General features: G+C 38.9%; 1 protein-coding gene across 1 annotated transcript in view; it reads left to right on the forward strand.

The window, feature by feature from the left end:
* LOC149318048 (maltase-glucoamylase-like) overlaps nt 1–23,154 on the forward strand; it is a 184,447-nt gene that overhangs the window by 65,556 nt on the left and 95,737 nt on the right. The window contains exons 26-37 of the mRNA XM_089507700.1: nt 107–261; nt 2,076–2,244; nt 4,264–4,360; nt 4,855–4,967; nt 5,083–5,208; nt 7,030–7,158; nt 8,029–8,136; nt 9,826–9,888; nt 11,613–11,747; nt 14,118–14,202; nt 17,452–17,590; nt 21,422–21,555. Coding sequence (XP_089363826.1) covers nt 107–261; nt 2,076–2,244; nt 4,264–4,360; nt 4,855–4,967; nt 5,083–5,208; nt 7,030–7,158; nt 8,029–8,136; nt 9,826–9,888; nt 11,613–11,747; nt 14,118–14,202; nt 17,452–17,590; nt 21,422–21,555 — 1,453 coding nt within the window. The remainder of the gene's footprint in view (nt 1–106; nt 262–2,075; nt 2,245–4,263; nt 4,361–4,854; nt 4,968–5,082; nt 5,209–7,029; nt 7,159–8,028; nt 8,137–9,825; nt 9,889–11,612; nt 11,748–14,117; nt 14,203–17,451; nt 17,591–21,421; nt 21,556–23,154) is intronic.

Raw genomic sequence — 23,154 nt, forward strand, 5'->3', positions numbered from 1 at the left:
CAGCCAGTTTGGTGGAAGGGTGTTTGGTGTTGTATTAAACACTTAGAGCCTCGTGATATGTATTTTGTAATTATTATTCAAGTCTAATATCCATTCCTTTTTGCAGATTTATGATTATAGCAATAGCAGATTTGAGGTTCCAATACCATTGAACCTCCCCAGCACTCCTGCAAGTTCCCCTGAAAATCGTCTCTATGATGTCTCAGTTCTAAACAATCCATTTGGTATCCAAATTCGGCGCAGGAGCACTGGGACTGTCATGTAAGTGGATGTGTTATACATTAACACAGCTGTATTCAACATCATATGGTTAAGTATGGGTTTGTATCTATCTCCAATGGATCTTACCACACTGCCCTGTGCCCAGGCAGTATTATTATTATTATTATTATTATTATTATTATTATTATTATTATATTCATTTCAAGACAACCCCAGTGGAGAAAGACCTCCTGGCTCCAGCTGTGTGAGAGAGAGAACGGTGAAGGGCAGGACCCAATGTGACTTCCAAAAACAACAAAAATGTTTACAATCTTTTTTTTAAAGACCACCTGAAGCCCAGTGGATCTGAGGCAGCTAACTGGGAGATGCCCTTTGGAGCACCTGAGTAAGCAGAAACAGCACCCCCATGAGTGAAAACAGCCAGAGCTGCAGCCGTGTGGGCCCCAAAAGCACTCTGTTTGGGCCTCAAAAGCACCAACGGTGCCCATGCGGGTGGAAACAGCCCCTGTGTGGGTCAAAAGAGAACCCACACAGGCAGAAACACCCAGAGACACAGATGTGTGAGCCTGAAAAGCACCAACGGTGCCAATCCAAGTGGAAAAGGCACCTGTGCGGAGCTGCAACTGCTTGGGTCCGAAAAGCACCCACATGGGCCACTGAGGAGCACCCGCACATGCCTGGGCAGTACCCATGGTGTCATTGCCCCATCTGTGGTGTCACCTCCCTTTTGGGGGGTCACCCGCTCTGCCCACACACACACACACACACACACACACACACAGTGATGCTACTGCTTTAGAAAAATGTATAGCAAAAACATATAGCAAAATGAATAATGGATACCCAAATGCACCATGAATTTTGGGGCATAAATGGAATGGACTGAGAATGTAGCTGAGAAACTGCGAAATTCAATCAGAATGAGACTAATTTCCAGATTCCCCTGCCTAAACAAAATTGTGCCATTATACTAGTGAAAGCATTGGTATGTAGCCAAATACTAATTTTGAAAATTGGCAGATGAGAAGGATCCAGAACAATTTTCCATTGCAGAACAGGTTGCAGTATGCAACACATGTGTCCTACAGTATCCCTTGCACAACAGTTAAACAACACAATTACATAGGGAAAGATTTTTACTCTACTAGCATCACATTAGATCTTGGTCCTAATTCTCAATATCTTAAGTAATAATACATTTCCTAAGTGCTAGAATTCAAAGATATAGTCAAGTTAGTCTGTAGAATGGTATAGAGAGAGATCTTGTAGCACTTTTGAGGCTAAGGAGCTTATCTCACAGGGCTTCGGGAATGCAAATGGAGCAGAATGGAAGTGAGCAGGAAGGGAACGGAACAGGGAAATCACACATATTACCGCATGTATTTGCATTTTCATGTACTTTTTTCCTAATATAATCATGTTTATGCATTTTTTCCTAATATATGAATAGTTTACAAAGGATGTTTCCTAATATAGTTATGTCCATTTTATTTTCACTAATATGCATATTTGTGCAAGCTGGGAGTGGGCAATTATGTCAAGGGCCAATTATTATCCCTGTGGTGAACCACCCTACTATATGTTTTGGATGGCAATTAACTGAAAATGCAATCATGGAAGCAGCCAAAGGTTCAATTTTGTATTTTTGTGTTTCTTTTACTAGTTTGAGGCAGATAGAAGCATTTTTGGTAAGCTCAGGAGCTTAGGTAGGCATTTTTTAAGAATACTTTGAATAGGTTTGCTTTGAAATCTGAGCCAAAACAAGAGTTCTCATCCCAGTATCCTGATAAACTATTAACATCTGCTTTCTGTTCACTTTTTCCTATTCACAACCACCTACTCTTTTATTGCAGCTGGGATTCACAAATACCTACCTTCATCTTCAGTGACATGTTCATTCAGATTTCAACACGATTACCATCACAGTATGTGTATGGTTTTGGTGAAACAGAGCATAAACAATTTCGCCATGAAATGGATTGGCATACTTGGTCAATGTTTGCAAGGGATCAGTCTCCTGGAGTGAGTATTGACTGTTGTTGTTGTATCTTCAAGTCATTTCTGACTTATGGCAACCTGAAGGCAACACTATCATGGCAAAATTTGTTCAGAAAGAGTTTGCTTTGGCCTCCCTCTTTAAATACTTGAAGGGGTGTCATATTGAGGAGGGAACAAGCTTGTTTTCTGCTGCTCCAGCAAACAGGACCCGGAACAATGGATGCAAGCTACAGCAAAAGAGATTCCACCTCAACATTAGGAAGAACTTCCTGGCATTATTATTATTATTAACCTTTATTTATAAAGCGCTGTAAATTTACACAGCGCTGTACATACAATCTTTTTAATTGGACGGTTCCCTGCCCTCAGGCTTACAATCTAAAAAGACACGACACAGAAGGAGAAGGGAGTGGTGGTGGGGAAGGGGCCTGTCTAGTAAGATAATACATATAAAATATATAGCAATACAGGAAATCACAGACAACAAAAGAACATCAAATAGCAAGTGAGAATTATGCAATGCCTGGGAACGCTTCTCTGAACAGGATGGTCTTCAGCTCCGTTTTGAAGCTGGTTAAAGAAGTGGGCTGTTCGACAGTGGAACAAACTCCCTCGGAGTGTGGCGGAGTGTCCTTCCTTGGAGGTCTTTAAACAGAGGCTGGATGGCCATCTGTCATGTATGCTTTGACTGAGAGTTCCTGCATGGCAGGGGGGTTTGGACTGGATGGCCCTTGTGGTCTCTTCCAACTCTATGATTATATGATTCTATGATTCCTCTGACAAGAAACTGTGAATGCCCAAGTGAATTGCCAAGAAAGTGCTCGAGGACACCCAGTGGTATTTCAGCATTAGATCACTACACCACAATGGCTTGTATTGGCTACTTGCTGAAATTTTCTTCTTTATCATCTTTATTATAAAGTTCAATTGAGAAAACTCAGTGAGCTGAATCGGTATTAAAATAATAGCATTTCAATCCTATTGAAATCTATTTGAGAACATGGTCATGATTGCCATGGAAGGTAACTGGAGTTAATTTAGTTGAGAACCAGCCTGGGTGAATTTGAGGACTGGGTCTGAAGATGGCTAAATCTGATCTTCAGTGATCATCTCAAAGACAACTGCCTTTTACAGGCTAAAATATTAAAGTTACATGATTCTTTATTTTTTATTTTTTTGGATGAGTATCCTATGACAGTCGTCCAAATGGCACAAGGGATAATACAAGTCACATATTTGTATTTCTATTTGGGGGCCAGGAAAGGTTGTTCCTTAAACAAACAAATAGATTTTGTAATATTGCCTTTCTGTAGGAGGGAAACACTACTCTAGCAAAGGTTGAGCACACATCAGCTGAAGTGACCACAAGGGCCATCAAGTCCAAACCACTGCCATGAAGGGACATACAATCAAAGTACTCCTAACAGATGGCCATCCAACCTCTGTTTTAAAATCTCCAAACAAGGAGACTCCATCACCCTCCAAGGCAGCATGATCCAATGTCAAACAGATTTTACCATCATGTACCAATCAATTGACTGATTCTCAGAATATGACTTTTTAAAAAAACTTAAGAGGCTTAAAACATTTTTTAAACTTAAGAGGTCCTAGGTCAAGGTCAAGATTTTTCACCCCTGGACTAAGATGAAAATATCATTGTCTTTTCTCCATAGCCACAACAGTCTTGTCCCTGTCCCCTTCCAAGAGCTTGTAGTTTGGGGTTGGGTTTTTTTTTTAAGTGTGTTGTGCAAGAAAAACTGTCATTATATTTTCATGAAACATGTACAAAAAGTCATAGAAAATGCTTCTAATGTTACCCATTTGGGTAAAGGGGGGGGGGGGAGGGAGTCCTATGTTCCGTATGGTCCAATAGCCTGAACAGTGAATAAAGGAATTGTTGGGAAATGAATATTCACAATTTTCTGTATTCTAAAAGTGTATGTCCCTTTTTGACATGTACAAAAGTACATAGGGAAGAAAATGCTTTTTCTAAGGAAGTCATTTGCTCATGGCATGTTGTTGTTTTTTGTTTTATACCTACAGTACAAATTGAACACTTATGGATTTCACCCCTTTTACATGGGTTTGGAAAATGATGGAAATGCTCATGGAGTTCTTTTGCTGAACAGTAATGGAATGGGTCAGTTATCTCAAGCACTTCAACTACTTTTGCATTTCTGGACTATAGTGGTGTAACATTTCTAAATGTGTGGAGTGTGAGCTATGTGAATCTTCAGCCTGATTTTTCTAGCCCCTTCTTTTATAGAATAAAAACATGAATTGCTGCCTGGGAAGTAAGTGCCTTCCCTTTTTCCCATACCAAGATGCCAAAAGAAAAAATAGTGCCACATCCCTGCATTTAGCTACTGTAGTCTTATGGAATTTCTCAGGAAGCAAAGTAAATGTAATTTGTGCCTGCCACACATGGCTTTTGTTTGGCAGATGCTCCTACCACTAGGAAACAGAGTATAACACTGTTTCTGTGGATTCTGGGGAGAATTTTATATTTTTTCCAAGAGAATTTGCGAAGTTCTTCAGACTTGTCACTGAATCTTCTGCAACCAAGAGGAGGAGTGACCATTACTAATATATATGATAATTCCATACTTTATTTCTTTCCTTATAAATTCCCAGAGGTGAAATTACAGCCTACTCCTGCTTTGACTTACCGTACCCTTGGAGGAATTTTGGACTTCTTTGTAATATTGGGACCAACTCCAGAAGAAGTGGTTCAGCAATACACTGCAGTAAGGCTGACACTATTTTACAAACCTTGTACTAAAAATAGTTTCATTTTGACCTTTCATCTTTTGCTAGCCTACTGAAATCCCAATAACCTTTATTTCATTTTATTATTATTAGCTCATTGGACGTCCGGTCATGCCTGCCTACTGGGGTTTAGGATTCCAGTTGAGCCGTTATGGTTATGAAAATGATGCAGATATCTCTAATCTGTATGATCAAATGAGGGCAGCTAATATACCTTATGTAAGTTCTGTGAAGATATGAATACTTGTTACATTGTATCTGCTTTAATATGTAAGCTATTTTGCATTCCAGTCCTGGGAAAACTACTAGTGGTGATAGTCATGGTTGTTGTTGTTGTTATTGTTTGTTGTTACTTACTTACCTGCTTCTCCCTGTGGTTCAAAGCAAGGAATAACATTAAAATGCAACAGCAGATAAACACATAAGATCAGTTAAAAGAACATAACATCAGTTAAAAGGGCATATTAAAAACAATTGGTTCATAATTTAAAAATCATTTGATTTAACACTGTTGTTAATGTGCCCTTTCTCTGATGAGGTCAGAGCAACTTTAAGGTTCCCCACAAATAGTTTATCCTCAGAATATCCATGTCAGGTAGAGGAAGCTAAAAGATATTGACCAGGAGGCTGTTCACATGAGGAATAAAATGCCATTTTGCCCCATTTTGAAACCTACCTGTTTAAAGGACACATATGGCCAAAACAGGAGGAATCTGGGACAATGCTGCACCCTGGAGTTACAAGCTGGAGCAAAATAACCCCATTTTTGCTGTGAACTGAAGCTGGGAACTAAACTATTGCACCAGCATGCAGACTGGTGCAGAGATAAGGGAAGGGGAACGGGCAACCATTACCATTGCCACCCATAAATTTTGTCACGCACCTGCAAATGGATTGTACATGTTCAAGAATAGTCAGCTGCACCATTGACACATCACACCCACCACATTTCCCAAGAAGAAAAATGATGATGAACATGGAGTGTTGCCAGCACTCCATGATTAAATCAATATGATTATATTATTCCTTGCCTTGATTTAATCATAACATTAACAATGGGGAGGGGGGAAATGTGGCACATATGGGAGGCTTCCATGATCATGCTATGACAGTGCATCACTGGGCACACCAATGTGCCATATGGACAGTCAGTTGCTTTTACTATCAAGTGGCTGGTTGCATGGATGATTCCACAGACCACCAAATGGGCTGCCAGCTGAGAAAAATGAGGCAGATGATTGGTGGCTGCTGACAGCATGTCTCTGTGCATGTGTTTGAGGCAGAAGAGAAAAAATAATGATGTGGCACAGCTTGTACCTGTGTATACACTATTTCAGTGGATCCACCCTTGCACATGAAATGCGGTGTGGTGTGGACTGGACCATGAGTGTTCAACCCATTATGGGAGCTGGTGGTGGAATCTCCCTGCAAATTGGGTAGCCCTGGAAGTAAACCGGCTTTTCCCCTCCATCTGCTCAGCCCCCAGGATATTTGTAGAGTAGGCAGAAATATAATAACTAGGATATTTATTTATTAATTTCCTATTCTTTCCCCCAGAATTGTGCTCCAAATGGCACTTAACTATGGCCCGATCCAGACAGATGCGGTAGGACGCCCTCGTCACATGCGAGGGGCAGCACTTCTAGATGCCCCTTGCCCCTCGCGTGTGACAGTGTCAAAATGGCAGTGCCCTGTACAGATGAGCGCTGCCATCATTACGTGATGGACGCCTAGTGTCCACACATTGCGGCACCATTATGACATCACAAGTGCACCATTGGCATACTGCGGTGTCATGGCACCACAAGAAGATCCCACTTTTTGTGGGTTCTTTTCGGTCCGCAGGTAAGTCCTGTGGTCTGGAGGCCGCGGCTTCCCTGTGGGCCAAAGCTAGGCGCCGGGAGACTGTTCTTTTTGGATGGTCTGCCCCGTGCCTAAAACATCCAAAAGATGGTGAAGTTAAAACACAAACAAATTAAACACAATTAGTTTAAAACCATTTGCAATCTTTCTTTCTTTCTTCCCCCCCCCCCCAAACAGGATGTACAGTATGCAGATATTGATTATATGGTGCGGCAGATGGACTTCACACTCAGTCCCAAATTTTCTAACCTTCCAGCTGTGGTGGACAGGATTAAACAGGATGGAATGAGATTTGTCATCATTTTGGTCAGTATGTATGTTACTTCTCTAGCATGTTTTGTTTAACTTACAAAGAAATATCAAATTTCGTTTGTGGATGTGGGTGTGGTTGAGGAGAGATATGCTGCCACAATGATGGCAGAACAGCCAGTGTATCATATATCAGTCCAGGAAGGGTGGAGACAGTGTCCCAAAATGAATGAATGATACATGAGCCTATTTTCTACATGGTACCCATCCACCACACGGGACCCCTGTGCGATAAATCTCATCCTGTCCCAAAGTGAGGTTGCTGTAAATTTCTAGGAATAGAAGATTTAGCACTCTTCTCAACATTTCTCCTGGAGTGTTTCAGTGGCCAACTGCAAGTGTGAGGTACTCCCTTTTTGGATGGTGTATTCTTTTCCTTGCAACTTCTTGTCATCTCTAAGTATATCAGTCATGAGCCCAAAAAACATAGTTCCATTTTCCAAAACCTTTCATCTGAGCTGTTTACTTTATTGTGGTGTTCCACTGCCTCTGAACTGTAGAAATAATGCAGTTTGACACCAATTTAACTGTCATGGAATCCTGGGCTTTGTAGTTTGCTGTGGCACCAGAACTCTTTTGACAGAAAAGGTTAAATAGCTCAGAAAGCTACAAATCCAAGAATTCCATAGCATTGAACCTTGGTAGTTATAGAGGTGTCAAACTGGCTTATATTTTTCAGTGCAAATGCAGCCCCCATTCTGCTGTGGCAACATTGGTACATGCAGTAGATATATATTTCTGTCTTGTAGCAGCTTTGAAATCTCTCCACTGGAATCAATAGTTCCTCAGCCAGCATATCTTGCATTGTTAAGAACTATTATATAATCCAATTTTTTAAGTGTTAAAATGTATGGTTCTTCATTTCAGGATCCAGCCATTTCAGGAAATGAAACAAATTATCCAGCATTCACAAGAGGTGTTCAGCAAGATGTCTTCATTAAATGGCCCAATGGCAGTGGTATTGTGTGGGGGAAGGTATAGTACCATTACTGTCCGAATCTATACTGCATTTGAAGAATCATGTTTGTATTGACAGAAACCCATGCTAAAATAAAAGGCATTTAGTCTTAAAGGTGCTGCTACATTCCTCCCCCCACTTCCTTTCTCCTTTTTATGCTGCAAGAGACTAACACACAGCTACAGTTAAAAAAATATATCAGAATTTTACAAACATCCATCAGTGATATCTTTATTGGCAAACTAAAATGCACAATATACTTGTTGCAAGCTTTCAAAGCTCCATGGGCTTCTTCATCAGGCAAGAGTTACAAACTAAACAGGAGCAAAAAAGCAATTGGAGATGTCAGTCAGATGTCTGCATGTTGTTTCAGTCTTTAGTAAAGATGGTATGCTGGGGAGGATATATTTTGCAGACAGGCTCCTCCTCCTCCTGCCTGTGTGGCAATAGTTGAGATGCCAAGTCCATTTGCATCTCAACAGGGACCCCTCTTTTGCAACCCAATAGGTCTCCATTCCAGTGAGGTCACAGGCCTCTTTGTAGGCAGAGAACAATGGATTCTTCAAGAAGTCTCCATGCTTTTGCATCAGGAACATTTTGGTGGTGTAGGATAAAACATGTGAATTCAGTTCAAATTTAAGGGGGGGAAAATGTGTTACCTTGGTTGAAGACCCAGTCCACAGGCTACTCATTATGGTTCCCCTATTGCAGAAACAATGTGGTATCTCACAATACAGAAAACATGCAGGGGTAGCTGTGTTGGCCATTTAACAAATAAAAACAAAAATCCATCAGTGATATCTTTATTGACCAACTGTACTGCACAATATATTTGTTGCAAACTTTCAAAGCTCCATGGGCTTCTTCATCATGCAAGATGTTACAAACCAAACAGGAGAAGAAGAAGAAAAAAACCAATTGGACATGTTAGTCAGGTGCCTGCATATTATTTCAGTGGTTAGGAAAGATGGTATGCTGGGGAGGATATATCAGAATCTGTTACACACAAAAATGCCTCAGAATTCTAGCCATTATACAATAAAATACACAAAACAGCAGTCTTAAAAAGTCCCTCATTTAATTGCAGTCATTCATGGAGATTTGGTGTATTAGTAGGTCAGATGAATAGCCTGTTAGCAGGAAAAAGAATGACTGACCAAAAGAAAAAAGAAAAAGAAAAAGAATTGTAGAGCACCAGGATGTTTGCTTCAGAGAACTATTAATATACATTGTTTGATATACAGTCAGCCCTTCCCTTACACTGTGGATCTGTTCCGGACCCCACCCCCACATAAGGGGAAAACTGCATATGCTATGCCCCATTGAAAACAATGGGATGCATGCATGCGTTATGGCATGCACACCATTAATTAAATTGTACTGCGACTTCAGTGTAATCTGAAAGCCATGTAAAGGAAGCCCACATATGGCGCAGACTAACTGTACTTGAAATTCCTCTGAAAAAGAGTGTGTGCACAGTTATATGTTGAAGCTGAAGATAAGTTTCACAAAAAACAAAAAGCTGTACCCTTGGATTATTTCACATTTTGAGCGCCCTGCAGCCCTTTCTTATCTTCACTGGTAACAAGAGAAATCAGCCAGTTCATAGCATATCTTCATTTTTAAGGGAAAGTCACCTACCTCTATCCACTACATAATTTCATTCTGTTATTAAGTTATTTATTGCCAAAATATATTTGTCTTAGGTGTGGCCTTATCTGCCTGATGTTGTTGTTGATCCATCTGCTAGCTGGGATGAAAAAGTAGAGGTAAGTGTAGTTCACAGACATGTTTCCTCATTAAATGAGGCTCAAGCAAATTTTGACACTGGGGTGGTGGTAGAGGTCCCTATAACTTTGGACCTTACTGCACAGAAGCTCCACTGAATGGCCTGAGAAAGGAATGGAAGGGGCATGGAACGAGTGTGGAACAAGTGGGGGATGCATTTTACTGCACACAGAAGTCCCTCACTCGTTCCGTTCCCTACCCTTTCGTTCCCATTCTGTTCCAGAGGAGGTGATTTTTGAGAACTGTTCAGAACAGGAATAGAATGGGAATGAAAGAGAGGGGAACGGAACAAGTGAGGGACTTCCTTGTGTTCCATTCCCTTCCTGGCCCCTTTTGGACTGTTCTCAGGCTGTCCCAGGAGCCCTGTATGGTAAGGTTCCCAGAAACTGAACTTTACTCAGCTTTGCTCTTGATATCAAATTACATGGAGAACATGAAAGAAATCTGAGGAACATCAAGGCCAGTATTCATGCCCTGAAAGAGGATTCCTCCAGCACCATATTCTAGGGATGTAAAGAATGTTTGAAAATATATATATTTAAAATGAATAAAAAACATGTTTCTCAAGTGTCAGGAAACTCTGATGAGGGGAATCCTGGCCTGATGAATATCTTCTCAGTTTGGGATCTCTTGTGCCACGAACTGCTTATGCAAAGTCCAAAACAAGAATTGAGAGCTGAAAAATTCACACAGGATTTCCTTGCACAAGAAACAGCATTTTCTGCATGGAAACAATATTTCTGTGCATAAATATTATTTTATATGCTATTTTTCCCTGCCCAGTAAATACCCTTTCCTGTACCAGTACATTTTCATTTATTTTTTATTTTTATTTTTTTTGGAAAAGTGGAATTTGCTACTACAGGAAGTTAAGACAACCAGCTAGGAAAAGTTTTATAGACGATTGGACAAATTATAAAATAATAAAATAAAACTTTTATTTCTAGCCCTCTTTTTGTTAAAACAATCAAAGCGGCTTACAATATTAAAAGAATACAAAATATCCCTCCCTTAAAAAATAATTAAAAAGTTTAAGGTGAAAAATACTTAAAACAGTTAAAACAATAATGGTGGGCAGTCATTGCATATATGTGGGGGGTCATTACATGGCCGAGTAGTTTATTCTGGGAATATCAGTGGCTAATACGTGTAATGGACATATTTTTCAAGATTGTGGCTTCTGATTGTCAGTTGCTAGAGAGTGCAAGTAGATTATGGTGGTACTGTTTCTCTCATGCCTCTCATGCCTTTTGGGGGGAAGCTTCATGTACACAGTAGGTGATACACAAGATACTGAACCAGTTGAACTTTTGGTCTGCTCTAGAATATCTCTTTGGTTCTTATAGGCCATGGATGAGCACATGAATTTAGTGCATGGTCTGCCAGAGATCTGTCTATTATTTGATAGGGTTTTTTTTTAATTAAAGCATACAAGATGTATTTGGCATATATTTCTAACCCTGAAATTCTCCTTAGTTACTGAGTATGCACACATGTTTAGAAAAACACATCCATAGGACATTGAAGGTCTGGTTTAAAAAAAAATTACTCGTGCAATCATTTAATCTGTACTCTAAAGGGTGCTATAATACACATGGATGGACCATGCCTTAAGCATCTGGTTATTTGGTTTTGGTTATAAATATGTACTTCCATTTAATTAATCTATCCTCTTCAGTTTATGTTTTCTATGTTTCCCCCCCAGAATTATAGTGCTTGGGCTGCTTTCCCAGATTTCTTCCGTGAATCTACAGCTCAGTGGTGGAAAACAGAAATTCAGGAGTTCCACACAAACCCTGAGAACCCAGAAAAAAGTGTAAAATTTGATGGACTATGGATTGTGAGTTTTCACTTTTTCATTCAAAATAGCAAAGAAGCTCTTGGGAGAAAAAAACCCCACATTTTTCAAATCTCTCTCTCTCTCTCTCTCTCTCTTGCTTTTTTCTTTGCTTTCTTTAGCACAGTTCTACTCTTCTTACACAGAGATTACAAACAGAAATAAAACATACAAATAATACAATAATTTTAAGTGATAGTTTGTTATCCTATAAGTCGATGGCATTGATTGTATGCTACCTCTGTTTTATATTAATTTGAGATTTTTCAGATCTTCTACATTTATAATACTTTTTCATTCAAAATATGCATTTCTATACATATTTTCTTTAAAATATGTAAATTGAAGGGTATTGTTTGGATTGCTTTTGTTCCAAGAACCACTTCACAAATAGGGATGTAAAAATATGCAAATTTACTCATCCTCTGGAAGAAGAGGTTTTTGACATATCAATACAGCCTATCAAACAAGAAGATAAGTGTCAACTATTGCAATATGCTTCACCTCTAAGTGAAAGCAAAATGACCATTGCTTTTCTTTTGCTTTTTCCTTTTCATTCTGTTTTGCCAGAAGCCAGTAGTTTACAATAAATGCAATGTTTTTTTTCTTTCTCAAAATATATATAAGAATTCACTGATAATGAGTGATGTTCAACATCTTAGGATATTCTCTTTCATCTTTCTGTCTGACCTCTCCCTCCTACTACAATTTGATTTTGCTGTCAGGTCTCAGATAGGGAATACTACTAATATGATTCAAACTTCTTTCTCAGCCAACTAGTTCTCAGGGAGACAGAGCTTTTGGCTTGATCTCTGCTGATCACAGTGCCACTGATATAGATAGCTGGAGCTTTTTGACATGGCAGATAGCCCAAGGGTCCTGCTACAGCTTCCTGGCAGAATAAGCAAATCAGTATGAGGAGCCAGTATGCCCCTAGTCAACTGCCTCTGGTTCATATACTTACTTCTTCAGAGCATATAATTATTCCACACTTTTGAGTGAATTGTCATAAAGGCTCCAGTTCAGGGTCTAATTAGAAAATCAAGACAATGGAAGAAATGATACAAGCCTGTGAAAAACCTAGGGCCCAGGTCATAAGTGCTTTAAGGTCATTGCCTGCGCGTTGAATTGGATCCACAGCCACAGAGTGTCATTGTAACTAAAAATCTGCCAGTCTTATAAAGATCAGCTCTATGGACAACCTTTCCCCCCCTCCCCATCCCATGAGTGGTCTGTATGTTCCTCCTCCTCCTCCTCCTCCTCTTTCTTTAGTAAAACAGGATTCATTCTTCCCCCATGTACATTTTATTGATGTACATGTTTCAAATAATATGCAATGTAAAAACACATCCTATATTTGCTAAGATATATGTAAGCAGTGTCTTGCACTCCTTCAGAATATGTGCATTTTTCTCTGCACATTTTTGAAATATGCACATGTCAAGCAAAACACAGCTGTAAGGTGTTTCTAAGGATAAAGGAGCTCAAATTGTGTCCTCTTTGCAGAGTCTAGGAAGTATAGACCAAGGTAAGCCTAAGGTGAAAATCAGAATCTTCACACATTTCTAGCTGGAGCAAAACTGTCTTCAGTGTAATGCTTCTCTTTGTGGCTACCAAATGACAAGCACCCATGTCATTCACTAACTGAGCCTTCTAAAACATCATAGATATATTACATTAGTGAAACCTTGATGGTAAAAAAGTAGATATCTGTATGTGTATGGATTTATGGCTAAGTGCATTTTGCCCATCATGTGGGAGCAACATGAAAATTAAGATCCGATTCTATACTGAGACCAGATGTCTGTTTTATGAGAATATGTGTGTGCTGCAAACACTTGTTTTTTCTTTCCCTCCTTTTTTTTTAAAAAAAAATCAGAATTGGGATTTGATAGAGCTCCCTTTCTCATATATATATATATACACACACACACACACACACACACACACACACATATATATATATATATATACACACACATACACATTCTAGCAGTTGTTTGGGAAGGTGGACACTGTAACCTTTCCTAACAGAAAACCACTTCACCACTTCCAGGAAATTTCACTGAGTGCAATTTCTTGATGTGTTTTTATTGATAGTAATGGCTTGGACATCCCTTGAGCACTGCAAATCTGGGAGTTTATTGCACAGACTTTTAACCCGACTGCACCCTATCGGCATGGAATCAATGATTTAGATCCCTTGGCCCATCTAGTCTAACTCCAGACATGCAGGAATACCTTTCTATCAAAGGTCTATATGTAGCTTTCAGTCAAAAATGAGAGTACTGTGTGTATGAAATTATCTGAAGTTATAAAAAATATAAACAGATATTACATCATTTTATGTGTTTTCTTTTCACCAATTTTAAGGATATGAATGAACCAGCCAATTTTGTTAATGGTGCAATTGGTGGCTGTGGGGACTCTGAGCTAAATCACCCTCCATATATGATAGGTAAGCGCTATTAAGCATTATTTTAAGAATATTGTTTCTCTAAAAGATGTTTATTGGCCAGGGAGGAGGTTAGTCTCATCAGCTGTCCATAATTCTGGTTTGAGTCAAATATACTCTAAGGTTGCATCTGCAATACAGAAATAATCCAGGTTGACACCACTGCAATGGGTCAATGGGGCAAAACAAACAGGCAAAATAAAGTGATTTCCAGCAGCTTTTAAGATGGGGCATTTATATAATGCATGCCTCCAAAGTGGGTAGAAACCAAAATGAAGCCACACTCTGCAGCCAAAAACCAAAGCAAAAAGAAGCCAGGATACTCCAGTTTAGCCCACAAAATGCTCATCCTTGTGCCTGCATATAAACAGCCCAGCACCAGTGCAGGGCTGTGGCAAAGCAAAACAATGAAAATGCAACAACTCTAGTGGATGTAATTACAATATACACAAACCAGAATGTCCCCCAGGTGGGGCATGGGTGAAGTGGGCATGTATACATGAGGGACTTCCATGATTGTGCCAATATATCACTCAACACACTGATGTGTCAATGCTTTGTGTCAGTAAACAGATAATTTTGGATGGCCATTGAATGGAATGGCATCTGGGTGGGATGTGCGAGGTAATTGGAAGTCTCAGGTTGTGTGTTTGTGCGATGGTGTGCATTCATGGTGGGGTGGTGACAAAAAGAAATTACCCAGTGGTGTGGCTTGATGATGCACCATGCAGGCTTCCCATGGTATTTAGCCTGCCTTGGGAGCTGGCTATGTGGAGAGTGGGGTTTCAACCTACTTTTGGAAAAAGCAGGATTGAGCCACTTTTTCTTGCCCATCTGCTCCAGCCCAATGCTATACAATTCTAGGTAGTTTGTTGTGACACCACAGTTCTCTGACAGAGAAATGTCTTAGAAAACTACAATTACAACATTCCATAGCATTAAGCCATGGCAGTTAAAACGACATCAACTTGTATGATTTCTGTAGTGCGGATGCAGCCTTAAAAATAGACTTTTCACTTGAAATCTGGAAGACTGAATGAAGAAGCCCTGGTGGCACAGTGGTTAAATGCCTGTACTGCAGCCACTCACTTAAAACCATAAGGTTGTGAGTTCAATACCAGCAAAAGGGCTCAAGCTTGACTCAGGCTTGCATCCTTCCAAGGTCATTAAAATGAGTACCCAGATTGTTGGGGGCAAATTAGCTTACAGTTGTAAACAACTTAGACACTGCTAGTTCGGTATGAAACGGTATATAAATGAAGCTGTTTGTTGTTTGTTTGAATATTAATAGTGTTGAAAGGGGTAGAACAAAAGTAACAAGTGGTGGGCAGATTTGGGGGTTATTTAGCCCTTATGATGTTGTATCTCCTGTGGATCAAAATGAACTGCATCAGTGTAGCTGCCTCTAATAGCTTTTAAAAAAAACATTAAAAAATCAGCAAGAAAGCACTGTCGCAGCTACAATGAACAGATCATTTTGGAAACTTAAGGTGAATTTCTTCTCCTCACAAACTGCATAAATGTTTCCCATGCATTGCCTGCAAACAGGGCAGTGAAGTTGGGGTTCTCAAATCAGACAAGTTGAATAGCTGGAAGCACTGTCAAAACTTTGTCCAAAGAAAGTAGGAACTGATTTTATCATAGGTGGTATACAGACCGCCGATTTGCGGCGGTCTCCCGCTGGCGCCATTTGCTCCGCGCGGGAGCTGCAGCAGCCAAACCGCGCGGCTCCCGCGCGGAGCAAAAAAGAAGCTCCATTTCGGAGCTTCTTTTTGCGGCGCCTTTATGATGTTGTGAGGTGTCGCTGGCGCATTCGCGACGTCATAGGCACCGCGACACGTCTGGACGCTATGCGTCCAGTACGTAAACATGGCGGCCCCCATGTGGAATGGGCGCCACCATGTTGTACGTATTCTATACCTACTAGGGTTAGGGGGGTGCGGAAGCATCGCCTAACCCTAGTACGTATAGAAGACGTACTATATGGCGGTTTGTATTCCGCCATAGTCTCCAACTGTCCTAATTTGACAGAGTCAATTTCAGTGAATTCTCTCATCCAACTTGTTCAGGTGCTTTCAGACTGTCCCAGCTTCTTTCTCTTCCTCCCACTTTCCCCCTTTGCTTTTGTCTTTCTTCAGTTGTGGCAAACTGAGTTTGTAGTACAAAAGGAGCAGAGACCTGGCCAGCCAAACACATTTCATTTCCTGAGGTAGAGAAACAAATAAGCTCTCACTTAAACCAAAATGCAGAGTACTTTTATTTGATCAGTATTTAAGAAATGCTGAATATAAACATTGGTTTCAAAATATTTTAATTTTCTTTTCTTTTTTCTTTTTTGTGCATTGCCTTGAGATCCCAAATGTGCAGTAAAGTGATGAATCAGAGCAAATAATAAATAATTATTTGAAAATGTTATTTTTGACACACGAGCCAGGAAATTTCATAAGCACCTGTTGAATGTACTATCTCCCATCCAGATTTTTAGTGAGAAATTGCAATTAAGTCATGTGTGTATTGATTACAACAGCTCCATTGGCTGCCAGTCTGTTTCCAGGTACAATTCAAAGTGCTGGTTTTGACCTATAAAGCCCAATATGGCTTGGGTCCAGGCTATTTGAAGAATCATATCTCCCTGTATGAGCCCACCAGAGTACTGAAATTATCTGGAGAGGCTCTTCTCCCAGTCCCACCACCCTCTCAGGTGTTTTTGGTGGAACAAGAGAGAGGGCCTTCTCAGTGGCTGCTCCCAAGCTTTGGAACTCTCTCCCTAGAAAGGCCAGGATGGCATCACCCTTATTATCCTTCCAATGCCAGATAAAGACATTCCTGTGCAGGCAGGCCTATTAAGCTGAGAAGGACTGGGTTTTTAATGCTGGGTTATTAAAATTTTAATGGTTTATATTTTAATATATTATATTTTAATTTAGAACCTTTTAATCTTTAAAATTATTTAATTTTTTAATAATATATATGTATGTATTTTAATATTTTGTATTGTTTTTAGATTGTATTGTTTTATACTTATTCACTGCCTTGAGTCCCTATATTGGGAGAAAGGTGGGATATAATAATAATAATAATAATAATAATAATAATAATAATAATATTCTGGTATTTTTTTAAAAGTTCTGCTTCCAAAAGTAAAACAAAATGATACTCCTATTTCAACTTAACCTTGTAAATTGGTATTGTATTAAATGTAAAAGATGGGTTATGTTTTATCTCCATACATTTCTATTTTATCTTGATCAGGTATTGTGGGAAAGGAAGTTGGATTGCCTAGCAAAACTATATGCATGCAGAGTCAACAATTCCTGCCTGATGGAACTCCACTTCGACATTATGATGTCCATAATCTGTATGGCTGGTCTCAAGCTAAACCCACATATGAGTAAGTAATAATTTTTCTTTCTAGCAGTTTCAATTTTCTTGTACAGTATAGCCATTTGTATAACATAGATATAAAAATATATCAGTGTTGGTCTGTAAAATCAGTATAGAAACACATCTTGTAGTACCTTTGAGACTAACTGAAAAAAAGAAGTTTGCGGCACAAACTTTCATAGACTTAAGTGTACTTCCTCAGATGCATCTGAGGAAGAAGATGAACAAGCAGACTTAAGATGAAGTAGACTCAAGTCTACGAAAGCTCATGTTGCCAACTTCTTTCTTTCAGATAGGTCCAAAACACACTGCAGAAATAATTCACTGTGAGACTGTTTTAACTGCCCTGGTCAATGCGAGGGAATCCTGGGAATTGTAGTTTATTGTGACACCAGAGCTTCAGGGGCATGGATCATCTGCATGCCACCCCCCACCCCCCGAAGTAACCAGAAGCCACCATTTTGGACCATGTGTTTCAGGCCAAAATGACCTTAGTTTACCGATATGTCTTTATTCGGAATGAGTGAGGAAAAGTCTCTAATTTGCTACATAATGATAGAACATGCCAGTAGTACAGATGGATATAACCCTGTCATCCTCTTTGGAAATGGTAACTGTTTGCCATGAAGCTGCCTTCATGTGGTAACCCTTGAATGAGAGACCTCCAAGAACCTTGGTCACCAGCAGCTCTGCTAGAGTCCTGTAAACTCAGAGTCATGGATTTGTTCAGTGGCTCTCAAATAGTGGGATGGGGGCACAAGAATTGCTCAAGGGGGGCTGCAGGACCTGGAGGCTCTGATCCCTTCTCTTCCTCTTCCCAAACATTTTATGTGTATAATTTACACATGCATTGAATTAAATATTGAATTTAATATTCTTATTAATATACTGCATCAAAAAAGGGGTCAATGTCTAAAGGGAGGTACCTAGGATAAAAAGTTTGAGTACCATTGGTTTCATTGATTGAACCTTTCCACTTGTACTGTGATCTTTTTTCCTGCTGCCTTCCATTTTACCAAGCATTATTGTCTTTTCCAGTGAGTCATGTCTTATGTGGTGTTTAATATGGGAACACATGGTATGATCTGGACAAAATAAAAAGATGATGGAAGGAATACACTGAGGAGCTATATAATAAAAGATATGAAACAATAATTCAAAAATATACCAAATAAATTAGTTAATTTCCCATGACTAGTGTTGTATTCAGAGATAAATTTACCCCTGCAACCTTCATTTCATTTCCCATCTCCCTCAGACTTTAATTACAGTGAGAATGGCATCCAGGAATTCCCTTTCATAGTTGTAAATACTATATCAGTAATGACTGTGCATGCATAGTGTATTTAGAAATGGTTTATCAAGAAATTCAGTAGAGACAAATGCAACATTCTTCATCTAGGCCACAACAAAAAATAAACATACAGGTATAGGATGGGGGAATGCACGTCTCAGCAGTACGCCATCTAGAAAGGATTTTGGGGTTACTGATATCTTCAAATACGGGAAACATATCCAGGGGTAGCCATGCTGGCCATTCAGCAAAATACAACAAACTCCAAAATCCACTAAAGAGGGATACCTTTATTAGACAACCTTTATTTATTTATTTTTTAAAAAACATATTTTGCATGAGCTTTCAAAACAGTGGAGCTTTGAAACTTTACACAATGTATTTTGTGCATTTCAGTTGGCCTATAAAGGCATCAGTCTTTTCTAGATTTTTAATTTTGTTGGATTTTTCTGAATGGGCAAGACATCTACCCTTGAATTTGTGTCAAAGATTTAGGTATGGAGAACAAAATGTATGATGAAAGATTGAAAGACTTGGGCATGAGGAGTGGGGAGGCCTGTTTTCTGTTGCTCTTGAGATCTAATGGTCTGAAGTTACAGGAGGGTAGATTTTGATTGAGCATTAGAAGGAACATCTTGGTAGTAAGAGTAGTTCTGCAAGGGGATAAATTGCCTCGATCAATGGTGGGATCTCCTCTGGATGTCTTCAAAAAGAGGCTGAACAGCTATTTGCTGGGTATGTTTTAGCTGGAGATCGTACACAGAACAGGGGGGCAATGAAGCCCCTTCCAGCTCTGTGATTTTATGGGGACATTTACTTTTCCAGCTTCATTAGCTTTTCGAGCACTAAGCTTCACTGACTTGTTTTTAAGTAAGTATATTAGAACAAAACATTAAGAGACCTAGCTGAGAGCAATTATTTGTACACATATTCTAATGGCCTTATCTATAAAAAATATGTTGGGTGAGCTTAATTGCTGACCTGCTTTGTAAAACAAAATGGGTGGCTGTAATGTGATTAAATATCATTGTTAATTGCATGCCACCAAATGCTGCCTTGTGCCATTGCAGTCAACATGTTGAGCCTATGAGAAGAAGTCATCCTATGAGATATCTGCCAGGGCCATGTCATGACTGTTCTGTGTGATTCAGATGGAGAAAGTTCCACCCTGACTTTAATGAAGAGTGTGTTGCTATATATTGATGGCATGAAACAGTATTCCCCATTTTGGCAATACATTAAGAGTGTAGCATAAGAAATTAAAGAAATAACCTCTTGTTCCAAGTGTAGTATGTGATGGACTACTTTAATTAAAAAGCTTGTACTGTTTGGCTAGGGTTCTATGTGAGAATATGCAGACTGATTGCTTTAAACTAAGTGTTCTGTATATTCATTCCTAAATTAATAACCTTAACAATTCACTTCAAAAAAGAAAGTTAAATAGGAACAAGAAGATGTGTATTATGTAAAGAAAATAGCCAAAACTTCTCTCTGATTTATTTTTACTGTATCAAAACAGCTAAATTACATGCTTATTCCATATTGATTTACATCCTATTTTAGATAATGTCCGATCTAATGATAATATATCTCAGTTGTGTTCTTTCCAATTCAGTGATCAAACAAAGTGCAGCATTCCGCCCCCCCCCCCGCCCCCCAAGGGCTGCAATGACCTTAAAGCCCTTGGTAAGATTGATATTACCAGGAGGGGAGAGAGGGGAAAGGCCATGCTTTTAAAAAAATCTGACTAGAAACTATATCTGGCAGCATTCCAGTGTTTCTCTGCTGTCTATCAAGGTACCAACAGAAATGCTGACAAGACAGAATAGATTTTCAAATTCTTCCTGGGTCAGCCAGATCAAGTATGATTTGAACACTGTCAGAAGGCAGTAATTCTGTATTCTATGTAATAATATCTTGGATCTGGAAAATGGAGAATAAAACGACAAAAGAGTGAAATATTCCTCTTCCCAAGTGACACTTCTGTAGATAGAAAATTTCTAAGTTTTCAGTTTTACTTTGAAAGCATTATGGAGTTCTTTTTGGAACCTACTAATCTATTGAAGGATAGTCTTCCATTTACAGGGTATAATGTAAATGGAAATATGGGTTAAAAATAAGAAAAATATTTTCCACTCCCTAATAGGAAATGTCATAGCTCAAAATATTTTTTGCAAATTGACTATTTAATAATATTTCATTAGAAAATGAAAAATGAAAAGAAAAACCCTTTCCCTCCTTCATATGGTCAATTCATATATTGCTTTGAGTAGACTAATGATAACTGAATTTAGTCCCACTGACATTAGTGGAACAAATTAGCATACTCATCTCCCATTGATTTCAGTGGGATCAAAGTTCAGTTAAACTAGCATGTATTTAGTCCTATATATGTTTACAAATATGCATTTTTATTATAAATATGCAGTGTTATTTTTCTATTGCAAAGAGAAATATGAGTTAAGCTTCCCTTTTTCTTAACTTTTAATTTAAATGTCAGTTGTTTTTTTCCGAGTTTCCATCTGGTGTTCTTTCCATTTTTAGTGCTCTTCACAGTGTCACTGGAGAACGTGGCATTGTCATTACTCGTTCATCCTATCCTTCGAGTGGCAAATGGACAGGGCATTGGCTTGGTGATAACTTCTCATTGTGGGATCAACTCTACAAATCTATAATAGGTATGCAAAATTAATTGGACATGATTGGTATATTTTATTTTTTTAAAAATATATTTATAGAATCATAGAATCGTAGAGTTGGAAGAGACCACAAGGGCCATCCAGTCCAACCCCCTGCCATGCCATTTTATAATGTGAGTCTTACTATTTGTGCATGAAGGAACAGGCTTTTATTCTTATATAATTAATACTATGATGTTGTTCATGCAATTTGATAAACCATTTAGGAGTGGAGACTTTAAATACAAACAGATGGCTGTAAAAAAAAAAAAAAGCAAAAACTTTCCTAGAGATCCTATCATAATATAATTAATGTCCACAAACAGATTTTGGATGAGATTCTACACTGAAGCAGAACTTTAATCTTGGAGTTCTACATCTTTCCCTTGGTAGTTGCTGCCTGTTACCAGTGTGAATAACCAGTTGCTGCCTGTTACCAGTGATGCTTCAGCTACATTTTTACATCACATATACCCTATCAATGTAGATACTGTGTCATGATCCTAATGAATATATTTTATGAAAGGTTCCTTACACAAACAATTACTGCAAATATACTTACATTTTGCCTTATTATTATCAGCATCTTGCCCATTCATGTTGCACCTCTTATAAAATATGCCCACAACTGAAATGGGGTCATTGACAAATTATGTTCTTTGGGGGAAATTAGAATGTGAAAGTTACAAATCACAAGCAAGTGTCAGAACCTTAGATTGGCTCCTTAGTTAAGGAAATGTAACTAAGTAATATCTCCTGTCTCTCCACCCCTGCCCTTCCCCAGTCCATATTAAGAGCCACTGGATCAGGTGAAGGAGGTCTATTCAGCTTCTGATCAGGAAGGATGTCACTGACACATCCCTTTTACCAATGAGGAAGCCTGCAACAATAAAAAGTAGGGCCCATATCACGTGTCCTCATTACATGTTTACTCACTGGCAGGAAAGGATGTAAAGATGTTCTCCTTGCACCCCAATCTAATCTAGTCATTGGCTCTTAAGGTGAACTGGGGGTTATGTAAGATTAGTGAATACAGAGCAGGTATGGATCCATATCTGTGGGTTATGAATTTGTCCTTGCAGTACTGACTCCCAGTGAATATATCTACCTCTAGCAAGTTATCCTTTGTGGAAAAGTAATGAATAGAGTTACAAAGTAATATTATAAAAATGAAGTTATTCTGTTGATCAAACTAGTAATAGTGTATAGGTTAGGGACACAAAATGTTAGTTATGCTCAGTCCAAAACACCAGTCCAGAAATTAATATATTTGAATCTAGGTGACATTTTATTTTCTGACGATTTTTTAAAATTTAGCGATTTTTAAAATATTTGAGTGAAAGAAACTCAAGGCTTAAAATTACAATGTGGGAGAAAGTGAAATGGACATATTTTTTCCATCCCTGCTCTGCATATAAAATGTACTGCATAAACATTATGTCCATTTTCATCTCAAAAGGACCTGTTTCCTGTTTTGGCACCATGCTACCATTTATTAACAATTTGCCCCATTCCTACTGTGTGAAATCCTTGTAGGCAGAGATGATGGAGAATGGATTTTGCAGTTTCCTTTATGAAAAATGCAACTTCTCATTTTTT

This window comes from Sceloporus occidentalis, unplaced genomic scaffold (assembly GCF_023333645.1).
Source record: "Sceloporus occidentalis isolate IW3139 unplaced genomic scaffold, rSceOcc1.0.p SCAF_2, whole genome shotgun sequence".
NCBI lineage: Eukaryota > Metazoa > Chordata > Lepidosauria > Squamata > Phrynosomatidae > Sceloporus > Sceloporus occidentalis.